General features: G+C 32.9%; 1 protein-coding gene across 1 annotated transcript in view; it reads left to right on the forward strand.

Annotated features, from left to right (window-relative positions):
• Nucleotides 1-4,420, forward strand: part of LOC110019363 (mitochondrial dicarboxylate/tricarboxylate transporter DTC-like) — a 32,297-nt gene extending 27,877 nt beyond the window's left edge. The window contains exon 6 of the mRNA XM_020717005.1: nucleotides 4,125-4,420. Within this exon, the coding sequence (XP_020572664.1) occupies nucleotides 4,125-4,181 (57 nt within the window). The 3' untranslated portion in view covers nucleotides 4,182-4,420. The remainder of the gene's footprint in view (nucleotides 1-4,124) is intronic.
• The last annotated feature ends 8,652 nt before the right edge of the window (nucleotides 4,421-13,072 follow it).

Here is a 13,072-nt window from a genome sequence, read left to right on the forward strand (position 1 = left end):
ACATGGAACGTCAAGTCGAGCGAAGAGAAGTCCAGAATTGCTAACGGTGAGGGCTCCTTTACTAGTTTTCTAGATGTAGTCGACAGAAAGGTTCTACGGCTAGTTCCTAGACTACTAAGGAGGGGAAACTACACCTCGACCGAAAGCAAGGTCAACACTAATCATCTTGATTCATTTCTCTGTGAGTGTTGTTGCTCTGTTATTGACCGACTTATATAGTGTACGCAATTGCACGTGCCTTTTCAAGTGATAAAATGATAAAATAAGAGATTCTCACAAGAATTGAGATTGAGTTTCAAGTGATAAAATGATAAAAATAAGAGATTCTCACAAGAATTGAGATTGAGTCTAATTAAGTTAAATATTAATTTTTTCAAACCGATGTTTTATCCAACAACACATTCAAGATTTAAAGTTTTTAAAGCTAAATTTTTTGGTTTTTGCAAACGAGAAAGTTCTTTGAATCTATTAGTACCTAACCTTTATGTAAGGTTCTCTCGCAGATTGTCACTCTTATATTTGTATCTCCCCTTGGATTTAAGAGACATTGAGTCTTCATTATTACAATTTAGAGATGTGCCTATCTTGAAGCATGTAAATGACTATGAGCAATATTCCTCCAATAAGCGAAATTTTTTTTAAAAAAATAATATGTTTATGCTTTTAGAATACTGATTGTTAGCCCTCTTATTCCACTATGTTTTCATCAAAATTACTAGGTCATATTTGGTTTTAAAATATCTGTGAGTCAAACATAATTAAATAAAGCGTAGGGTTAAGCAAAATAATTCTTCATTGAAATTTAAACTAATCACATAAACGACATAAAATTTTTAATATAAATCAGAGAATGTTTGGCTTAGTTTCTAAATATTTTTGATAAAACAAGAACAAGCCTTTATCTTACTAAGTGGGGTCGGCTGCAGGAATCTTTTTTCTTCATTGTATTCTTTCGAATGACAAATTTTCCTTTAATTCTATTAAATTAAGATCATTTGCTATTCAAATTTTCCTAGTCTTTTTATGTCTACCTCTACCTTTCTTTATATCAGTCAAATATAAAAAATCTACTCTTCTTCATCGGATGGCTGATGTTTAATGTGACAAAATCTTCTAAGGCGATTTTTTCTAATCTTATCTGAAATTGGAGCTACCAAACCCTTTCACATAAATATTTTCAATAAAAACAAACACAATGGTACAAGTATTGTTGCATGCTAGAAAATTCATGGTGAAAGAATGATAATCTAACTAATTAGTATTGCACACAAATCTAGCATGAACATAGATAAAAGAAAAGTCATGGGAGATGACAGGATTTCTTACGTGAAAAAATTTTGAAATGGAAAAAAAACACGAGGCCTACTCCAGCTAAAATAATTCACTATATAATTAGATGTATAAAGATCCGCTTTTCACTTATATTAGTGAAGATGAGATTACAAAATTACAATGGTCATGGTTGCGCTTTAATAGCAATTGTTGAAAATAAAAGCCTTAATTAACTATAAAAATCATAGTTGGAGGTTATAAAAGTTATAGTTTGCTACAATAATGACTAGTGGTGGTTAAGAATAACCTTTGGTGACCGATTCATTCTCTGGTGGTTGGTCGCAATTTCATATGGCTAGCGACAACCGTCATAATTTAAGAGTTTAACTTTAATTCTTAGTTCACTCTTCTCTTATCTTCTTATTCCCCCTTCTAAGCGAAGAATAGAGGTCAATTTATAATTTTTTGAGAGGTGCATTTTGATAAATTCATCTATCTTCCAAAACATTTCATTTGCATGTTCACATTGATTCCCTTGATTATAGGTAGTATTTACAATATTTAAATACCTTAATGATCTTATAATTGAATAATCTTAAGCTTGCTGATTTTCTTTCGTTAAGCCACTCAATTTGACTATACACATGCCAAATTTTGAGATCGTTTGGCCTTCCAATTGATGCAAAGCTTTTGATTAGTTTTTGATTTGGGCTTATTTAAATTCGAATTGCATCTCTTTCGATTTTATTGAGCTCGTCTTGTCGAGATGCTCAATATGATTATAAAGTTGTTTCGGGGCATAAATGATCCTGAATTTGAATTTGGAATATTTTTTTGCTCAAAATGCATTGAGATTCGTACCTGGTGATAAAAATTTGTTGTTGACATCAAATATAATGCAAGCTTACGCTAAAGTTCAAAGAATCAAATCTAATTTAAGCTGAAGAAGACCAATCGGCTCTTGCTTATCTCCTTTTACACAAACACACTCTTCCTTTCACTCGCACTTCCACTACTAACACTAGTGGCATTATCTCCTCATGATACACTACAAACGCTCCCTATATACTTTCTAGTTTTCAAATTACCCAAAATTTGCTCTGGTTTACTCCATAACTCTCTCGGATGTGCTTCAAAACAGAACAATAACTGCTTTGTCTAGTCGTTGCATCACATCGCGACAAACTGTACTACAACGCTGTCGATTTGTCATTGCAACGCTAAAAAAATGGCACTGTAGAGAGTTTTCCTTCTCAGCTCCCTTAGCACTACTAGAAAGCATTCAAATTGTCGATGATACAATACAATCTGCAGTTGGTAAGGGTACAATGAAGGGTACCAATGAAAAGAAAAATGAGGAGAGTGAACCCAGTGATGGTGAAATTCAGGCTGAAGGTGATCTAAAGGTGTATACACGAAGAAGGAAACAAAATTAGGGAATAGTTACTGAAGTGTCACTTGTGCTAGCAAGTCTCTTATCAATGCCTTTCCCAACTATTGAGACACCTACACTGTCCACCTTCTACTCAGAATCTTCAGGTGATATGAGTCTTCATTCTCTTAACCCCACAACTTTAAAGTGGACCTCTCTCAACAATGCGAGACATCCTCCCAGTCGTTATGGGTGAGATCGTGACATTGCTAACTTTATTTCATATTCTAATATATCACATTTACATAGAGCATTCATTGCATATTTGGACACTGTCTATATGCTTATGTGTTGGCAGATTGCTAAGGAGGATCCTAAGTGGAAAGATGCGTTGCATGAAAAGTTTAGAGATCTCGATAAAAATCGAACATGAGAGATAGTGCCACTGGGGCAAGTGGATCTTCGCAGAGAAGCAAACTCTTGAAGGGAAGGTGGAATGGTACAAAATCACAACTAGTGGCGAAAGGGTATAGTCAGCATTTCATTGACTATGAAGAAACTTTTTCACTAGTAACAAAGATGAGCACAATAAGGAAACTGGTTTCTTTGCCAGTAAATAGTGGCTGGAGGTTACCCCAACTTGATGTGAAGAACATATTTCTTCTCTGTGAGTTACTGGAGGAGATATATATGGAAATACCATTAGGATTTAGTACACTCCAGACAATGGGCAAGATGTGTAGGCGCAGGAAGTCATTGTATGGCTTGAAGCAGCCTCCTCGAACTTGGTTTGATAAGATTGTTGATGTGACTTTTTATTCTTGAACAACAACAATCTAATATAGAGGATAACAAGATTCACACATAATCACGTATATAAATAAATTTGTAATCGGGTGTCTTACCTGGTATATTTCTTAACCTGAATTGAGCTTCTTAACGAGTTTATTCACGAGCTTTAAATGATATTGTTCTTAATTGTAAATTAATCGAACAAACAATCTAAGTGTGTTTATTTATTAATTAAATATTCATTAAAGTATTTAAATTTGTTCAATTAATTAATTAAATGATAAAAAACTAACTCCAATCAAGCAGAGCCATGAATACTTTCTCGAGCATATTGGTTCATTGATAACTCTGCACATCGCTGTTGCGAAACAAATATTACCAACCTAACCATGTAACGCTTATTTATATCAAGAAGGAGCTCCAATTGAGCAGAGCTCTGCAGTCCTAGCCACTGTTGAAAAACATATATATACCAGTCTAATCTCCTGCTGTCAAATACTGCCTATATCCCTACTCCACATTGGTAACATAATGGAAATTCTTATCTGCTTATTGTTTTACTTCATTTCCCTGTTAACTCTTGCTCTTATATGTATTTCTGTTCATGGTCTCCCACCAGACTGAGTCTAATACTCCTTGACGTGCAATCCGTTCCATTGAATTGATTTGTGGTTTCTATTTGCTGCAGATGACGTGGATATTCTTGAATCAAATTCAGAAGCTTGAAAAATCTGCTGGGTTCTAGAGGTTTCTGATAACATTCCGGCTTTTTTGAACTGTTGCTGAGGCTGGTTTTGGATCTTGGTAGCCCATCTAATCCATTGGCAGGGAACTGCTGATTTCACAAAAAAAATCAAAATAAAAGATCCTTTGTTGCGTAGTGGTGATTTTTTTGTCATATTTTGTTTTGCAAGGAATATTATTTTTACATAAAAGCACATCCTATAATCCATGTTGAATTATCATAAGGTTGCCTTTTATCTACCTGCTTTATTATTTTTAGTCTTTTGAGAAGTTTGAGGGTCACCTCCAACTAAATTCATTATTTTGTTAAATTAACACACATGAGAATTTTAAAAACAGGAGTTTCTAAAAGCTATAGGGTCACAATCAGAAGTGCAGAAATAAAGTAAAAAATATTCCAAAATAACAAGATATCTATATGCTCCAAGATTAGTCAAAGGAGGTTCCATTCAAAAGTAGATAGAACATCACTATGAAATTCAACAAAAAATAATGAGACAGATTGGTTGATTCCCCAATAATAGAAATATAAGAGAGTTAATCGACAACTTGTCAAACAAATGCCCAAGACAAAACCAGAGAAGGTGTTACAAGTCCAGCCAACGACATAGAACAACCACCCAAACGAGCAGCTGGTAGTAGAACCCATTAAAGTTGGGATCCAGCTTGCTAAGGAAGTAAGCTACTAACAGACAAGGAGGAACGACAAGCATCCAACAATAACACTATTGAACATAGACAATAAGAGTCCTCCAAATTATAGTAGAGTGAGCAAAATGAAGCCAATAGTTTAAACAAAATAGGCTGGACAATAGTAACAATATAGTAAAGGCAATGTTATATAATAATATATAGCAGATGTCCCTATTCAATAGAGCATTGGAATTATCTATAGTAAATTGAATGAATAATTGTAGGCATTGAGCCATTGAGATTCCACTTCCTGCCCTTTTGTCAAATAGCAAAGCGAATCCTCTTAGTGACAGATGTCAAAATGCGAGCTATTATTATTTAATTTCTATAATTTCTTTAAGCTAAATGTACTAAGGTGTAATCGGAGTGGCTAGTAGTAGATTTTCTAGTAATATTGTGGCTAATGTTTTTAGCATGAATGAGAATTTGAATGAAACTGTACCGCAGGTGAAAAAAATTACTGTGGGAGAACTTTATAACTGTTTTTCATTTTGAAAAGTGAATACACATTTGTGAGCCAGTGTTTCAGCTGCTTTTACGAAAATGCTGTTTTAAAAATAGGGAAGCCGCAAACAGTTGATCCTCGCCTGGGTCTGCAGATCTAATTGAGGTATGGATTGAAATTACCCTTTTGCCCCTCATTAATTCAGAAAGTGACTCATTTTATCTCTAATATTACCCCTCCTCTCTTCTCTTTAAGTGGCGTTGGGGTACATTCACTGTCATCTTCTCTTATTACTTGTATTCGATGTCGCCTCTCTCTGTATTTATCGCTAACGAAACCTTTACCTCCTTTCTTGTTTTACCTAGGTACATTAACTGTCATCTTCTCTTATCACTTGTATTCAATGTCGCCTCTCTCTGTATTTATCTCTAACGAAACCTTTACCTCCTTTCTTGTTTTACCTATGTGGTGGTGGTTTGGTGCTTCTTGTTTTACTTATCTGGTTGTGTCTTGGGGCTTCTCGATTTTCCATTGTGTTGGTGGTTTGGTTCTTCTCGTTTTACATATGTGGTTGTGTCATTGAGGCTTCGTAGTTGCCCTTTGTGGTGGTGGTGTGGTGTTTCCGTTTTACTTATGTGTTTGTGTCTTGTGGCTTCTCAGTTTTCTTCTATGATCGTGGTTTGATGCTTCTTATTTTATTTATGTGGTTATGCTTTAGGGTTTCTCGATTTTTCCCTATGGCGGTGGTTTGATGCATCTCATTTTACCAAATTGGTTGTGTCTTAGGGTTTCTTGGTTTTCCTTTGTGGTGGTAGTTTGGTGTTTCTCGTTTTATTTATGTGATTGTACTATTGGGGCTTCTCAACTTTTCTCTTTAGTGGTATTTTGGTGCTTCTTGTTTTACTTTTGTGGCTGTGCCTTGGGGTTTCTTGGTTTTTTTTTTAGTGGTGGCTGTTTGGCGCTTCTTGTTTTATCACATTGGTTGTGTCTTAGGGCTTCTCAATTTTTCTTTGTGGCGATGGTTTGTTGCTTCTTGTTTTATCACATTGGTTGTGCGTTGTGGCTTCCCAATTTGCTTGTTTTGTGGGTGTGGTTGTGGTTCTGGCAGTGAACTTTACATATAAAGCCCTCAATGCACAACAACATATGTACATATCCAACATATAAAGTTCCTTATAAGTTTCATGAGACACCTAAGGATGGAGTGATACACTTTGTTGTAGCAGATTTACATAAAGGTTACGAGTTTAATATCTCTATAGTTCTTTTGGTAGTCTTCCAAATAAATTCATCTTTGTTAGTACTTGGCTTAATTGTCTAAGATGCTGCTTATTTTTGGTAATGAAGATGCAAGTTTTTTGTGGCATGGTGGTCTCTCTTGCCTGTTGGTTGTGGGTGTGGTTGTGGTTTGGCTGTCTCTGTTGGTTGTGAGTGTGGATGTTTTTTGTAATGTTGGTTGTTGGTAGGGGTTGGCTTTGCTTTTGATGTGGCTTTTGCATGGATGGTTGTGGTTGGTGTTGGCTCCAGTTTTGGTTGCGGTTTTGTTTTTATGGTTATTGGTTGTGGGTGTTTATTTGGTTGATGTTTTTGCATACAATTAAGTGAACTATTACGCATTCGTATATGTAATGTGTGTTGTGTCGCTTTTGGTTTTGGTATTGTTATGTAGAGCAATGATGGAAAAAAAAAATCAATAGATTACCAATTGTGACTTATATAATTGTCCCTACTTGTTTTTCCCTTGATACGACTTTGTTTTAAAACGCACATCACACATAACCATATATACTATCTGGTTTTAGAGCTCATCAAACTTTTTACTACAAATACTATATGATCTTAAAGCACGCTTGACGCTGTTAACAACAAATACTACATGGTCTTAGATCACATATGACATTGGTAACCATTAAAACTACCTGATCTTACCACACATGACATTGTTAACCACATAAACTACCTACTCTTAGGGCACGCATGACACTGTTAACCACATATACTACTTATTTTAAAGCACACATGACACTGTTAACTGCAGATAATACATATTCTTAAAGCACACATCACACTATTAATCACATATACTACTTGGTATTACCACACATGGCACTATTAACCACAAATAATTTCTAGTCTTAGACCACACATGACATGGTAACTACAAATACTATCTAATCTTACCACACATGAGATTGATGACCACATATACTACCTTATTTTAGATCACACATGACAATGATAAGCATATATACTGCTTGATCTTAGAGCACACATGACACTATTAACCACATATACAACCTACTTTTAAAGCATACATCACACTGTTAACCACTAATAATGTATGGCCTTAAAAACTGTATGATATAGTTGATGATCCTGCATGGAGCATTCTTTGATAAACTTGATCTCATTGAGCTCTAGATTGATCAACTTTCTTTTTAAAATTTTGTTTCAATTTTTATAATTAAATTTTTAATTATACGATAAATTATATTATTCTCCTAAAATTGTTTATATACATGATACATCTGATGGGAAAACAAAAGGAAGGTGATATATTTGCCATTTCAGAGAGAGAGGTCAAAATCATATATTCTATGATTTATATTTGAAAGAGATAGAAATTGACAATAAACCAGTCACACAATTCAATAAAAAGGTTGGCAAAATATAATAAAAAACTTACGTGAAAGAACAAGAAGATTATATGATAAAACTCAATTGAAGAGTAAATTAGATAAATTGAAAAAAAGATTGGAAACTGCATAAAGAATTAAAGAAAGTGGTCATTGGATTTGATTGAGACCTTATTAATAAAACAATGGATGAATCAGAAGAGTGATGAAGAGAAAAAGTTTTAATAAGTAGAAATGCTATATGTATTCATTATATTCTCATATTTATTTAACTATATTTATTTAACTTCGATTTCATCAACTGCAGGTCTCGCGTAGTGCCAAAAATTTAAGATTTCTAGCATAGACTCTGAGTTGAAGGAGAAACTTGATTATATATTTCTTGGTGTTGTGGCTACGGGCTTCAATATTTGGGCAACAACATAGAACTTCCCCCAAAATATGGATGAGCCCGAATATGCTCATTCAAATGAAGTCCATAAGAAAGCCCCAAATGAGATAGAACAAGGTGAATCGAGTCATTCCAAGCACTCTGCACCCTATACACAGAAGCGAAAAAAGAAAATATAAGTTGACACAAAATATTTTTTTGAGCTGATTTTACAGCTGGTCATGACCTACACTAGTATGACGTCCACCCAACCATGTTAGAAATCGTGAAGCTAGTGAACTCCACTCCCGTGATATTCGATGATATGTCCTTATATTTATTCACTATAAAACTTCTAGATGATCAAACGAAGTTGGAGGCTTTTATGAAGATGGTGTCGGACTAGAAGATTTTTTACCTCCAATATTTTTTATATAAGTAGTCTAGTTAGTTTGTATTTTTTTTATTTCTTTTCTTCATTAGCTTGTAATCCTTTGAACTTTTAAGCCGAACAATATCCTGTGATGTGTTGATGTGACATGTCAACATTTATGTTTCGCACTAATAGTAGTACTTTATTTATGCAATTGTACACTTATAGCATAGCTTATTATTTTTATTATATTTTGCAATGAGCCTATACATCATACTTAATCATCACAAGGTAAAGAAATTTACTCAAGAAGTATGAGAAAGACACCACACAAATTCATTGAAACAAGAGATATAACTTAACCAAATGTTTACAAATGAAATACAATAGTAAAGACAAACAAGACTTATCTTCCTCTACCTTACAATGACCTGAAGATGCTTAACCAAGACTCCTCCTGAACCTAGGTTGTTGCTCCTGAAGGCTCTCCCTCTCCTCTGCACTAGAAGAGAAGAAGGATTCTACAACAAGCTAACTCTCGAAGTTCATCAATCTCTCCACATTCACCAATCCTAGCACCCCCCTTCTTCAATCATTTTAAGTCCCTCATACATTACTTTTTATAAACTCAACATAAAAAATCACTCCATGTCCTCCTCAGCAACTTCCCACGACAAGCTTCTCGATTTGCCAAAACTGCTCCAGGCAATTGTTAGCATCTATGCGTTAGTCTTTCTATATGCTGTAGAAGGCATGGGAGCCTAGGCGCCCAAGGGTCCGACACTTATGCGCCAGTACTCAAATAAGTTCATTTGCTCCAAGTCTCTAGCACGTTTCCTCACTTTCATTGTACCTGTAAGAAAAACATAAAAATACATTTTTTTAAAGTGCAATCTTATCTATAAAATTGTATAAATAATAAAGAAATATTAACATATTTATCTACACATCAGTGTGCATCCCTTGGGAACAAGGATTATATTTTTATTGAGTTATATCTTTCTTAAAACTTATGTTCTTTGTTTTGATTTTATAAATGCACATGATATTTTCATTTCCAATCATGCGTAGTACATAAATTTCTTCTCTCCCTCAGTTTGGTAAACTTTAAAACTTAGTGATTTCCATGTTGTAATTTTTATGATTTCTGATTATTAAGTTGTTATGTTAACATTTTATTCTTTATTTACGTTCAAAGTGGTCATTTGGATTGTTAAAATTAGTTGTCATTTAGGACGATGAAAGAAGACTAGAAACGCAATTAGGTTAACACATTTGACTCTAATGGAATAGGGATATTGCCATTAGAACCATACAAATATAATTAGGATAAAGTAAGAAGTATTAAGAAAACCTAACTATAATGTGGATGCCTGAGAATTATTATAGGATTAAGAAAACCTAACTATAATGTGAGATTTTATTGCTTTCTATGTCTTAGGATAAAGTAAGAAATATTAGGCCCCATTTGAAAATTATAAAAGAGGAAGTGTTTGGGTAAATTTTTATTTATGAGGGAGATACTCATAACACTAGCAATCTTTTCTCTCACATTAGGTTTTAATTTTGAAAAATAGGACTTTAGATACTTAATGATTTTTGAAAAATTAAAACTAAACCTGGGATTATTAAACAAGAAATTTGCCCTTATGAAAATTAACTTGTTAGCTATGTGATTGATACACAGACTCATAATTCGTATGTTACTTGATTGACACATATATTTAGGTGATTGTTATATGTTACATTGCATTGCGGAGCAAGTTTTTATTACTCTTGCTATGAAATGACACTAATTTTCAATTTTGGTGAATTTTATTTGAAAATTTGAAGTTTAGGTTTGAAATCGGTGGTGCCATTATGTTTTGTGTTTTGTTGCATGTTTTAGTTATTTTTGTTATTGCTAAAAATTTAAAAAATACAAAAAATTTTATGAAGTTGTGCTTCAGTTACTTTCTGCAACATACTTGTTTTAGCTGTATTTTCTTTTATTTAAATTCTTTTTATTGTTGTAAACATTTGGTTTAGGGTTACTAGTTAGTCTTAGGTTGTATGTGCAGGATTGAAACAATGAAATTAGTAATGTTTAACTCTAAAATAAAAATAACTATTAAAAAAAATTATGAATCCTCATAAAAATTGAAAAGAATTAAGGAGAAATCGAGAATAAACAGGAAGAAAGTCTTAGACCTCTTAGAAATTTTGTCAACTCTTCGGTTAAAGAAATTCATTAGAATATTAATAACCCTACCATAGAAGCAAATACATTTTAACTCAAACTTGCCATAATTCAAATGGTCTAGAATAATCAATTTGGATGCTCATCCATTAAAGACCCAAATTTACACTTAGCCAACTTTCTGGAGTGATGTGTAACCATTAGATATAATGGTGTCTCGAGGGATGTTGTTAGATATAAGTTGTTTATTTTTTCCCTTAGAGATAAAGCTAAGATGTGACTTAACTCATTGCAGCAAAATCTATTATTAACTCATTGCAGCAGAATCTATTACCACTTGGAATGATCTGGCTTAAACATTTCTAGCAAAATACTTTTCAACTTCCAAAATGGCTAAACTAAGTCATCTTTCGCTTAATTGGATAGTGAAATAATTTATGAAGTTTGAGAGAGGTACACAGAGTTCTTTAGAAAATGCCAGCAGCATAGCCTAGCCAATTGGATAATTATTCATTTTTTTTTTTATAACAGGTTGGTGGGATCTTTGAGCTCAATTATGAATGTTACTGCATAGAGGTCCTTAATGTCTAAAACATTTGAGGAGATTTGTGTTCTTATAAATGAGATGACTACTAAAAATTTTTAATGATCTTATGAAAAAGTAATAAACCCTAGGAAGGTAGCTGACACTCATGAAAAAGATGTACTTTGCTTTTTAACTTCACGGGTAGCTGCATTATCCAAAAAGATAAACAACTTAAGAATAAATTCAATGCAAGGACCACTAATAAATGAAGATAGTGCTTATGGAAAATTTGGAATTCTTTAGTAATTGTAATAATCAAGATAATAATTTATCTAACCCCAAAGCTAGTTATCCATCTAAATTCATCTTATATACTCAATTTAAGAAAAGAAAATTTTGGAAGAATTGTTGTTCTAAATGGGAAATTAAATATATAATCAAACTGCAGTCATTAGTAATATTGATCAATAATTAGGGCAGTTAGCTAACTCATTCACTCATAGACACTAAGGGATGTTACCAAACAACACTAAGTTGAATTCTAAGGATCAAAATATGGAACATTGTAATGCAATCGAACTAAGGATTGGAAAAGAATTAGAAAAAATTGTCTAGTGATGGGAGATGCGAGAACATCTAATTCCTAAGTATAATAAATAAATTGAACATCTTTTAGAAAACTTAGAAATAGAGAAATCTGGTAGGAAAGATGTAGAAATACCACTAACACTTTTTTTCTCAGAGATTAATAAAATAAAATTTAGACAATAATTCTCTAGCTTCCTGGAAGTGTTTAAGAAGCTTACTATTAACATTCTATTTGAATAAGCTCTTAACCAAATGCCTAGTTATAAGAAATTTATCAATGAATTTTTAAATAAAGTTGTAGATTTTTCAAATTTTGAAACAATGACATTAACTGAAGAGTGTGGTGTTATAATTAAATAAAAACTCCCATGAAATTTGAAAGTTCCGAGTAATTTTATCATTCCATACACTATAGGAAAATAATTCATGGGAAGTGTATTATGTGACTTGTAAGCTTGCATAAATTTAATGCCTTTTTATCATTCCATACATCTTTTTATTAGTTTTATCTTTCAGGTAGCTAACCATTCTCTTACTTTTCCTAAGAGGGTTATAGAAGGTGCTCTGATTAAGGATGATAAGTTCATATTCCTAGGGTATTTTATCATAATGGATAAGGAGGAAAATGATGAGATCCCAATTATAGTTGAATGGCTATTTCTTGCAACTTGCATAGCAGATATTGATTTACAAATAAGAGAATTGACTATTAAAGTTTCGGATTAAGAATTAATTTTTCAAATCTATAATTATATTCCTACCTCTATTTATCACACTGAAGATTGTTACAGAGTGAAAATAGAAATGTTTCAAGAGATTTTGAAGGATAGTTTAGAAAATAAAGAGGTAATATTTCAAAGAGATCAAATTTTGATATCACAAGTGAATGATATAAAAAAGTCTCTAGGGCATAAAAAATCTTTTATTACCTTACATGTTTCCGTTGTAACTGAAACTATGACTATAATTTTTTGGGAGTATTTTTGGGATAATTACAAGTTGTAATTTTTTTTTTATTAGGGGTGTTAAAAGTTTTCCAAACACGCCCAATATGCTTGAACACAAGCCAAAAAAATTGATCT

Source organism: Phalaenopsis equestris, unplaced genomic scaffold (assembly GCF_001263595.1).
Source record: "Phalaenopsis equestris unplaced genomic scaffold, ASM126359v1 Scaffold000054, whole genome shotgun sequence".
Taxonomy (NCBI): domain Eukaryota; kingdom Viridiplantae; phylum Streptophyta; class Magnoliopsida; order Asparagales; family Orchidaceae; genus Phalaenopsis; species Phalaenopsis equestris.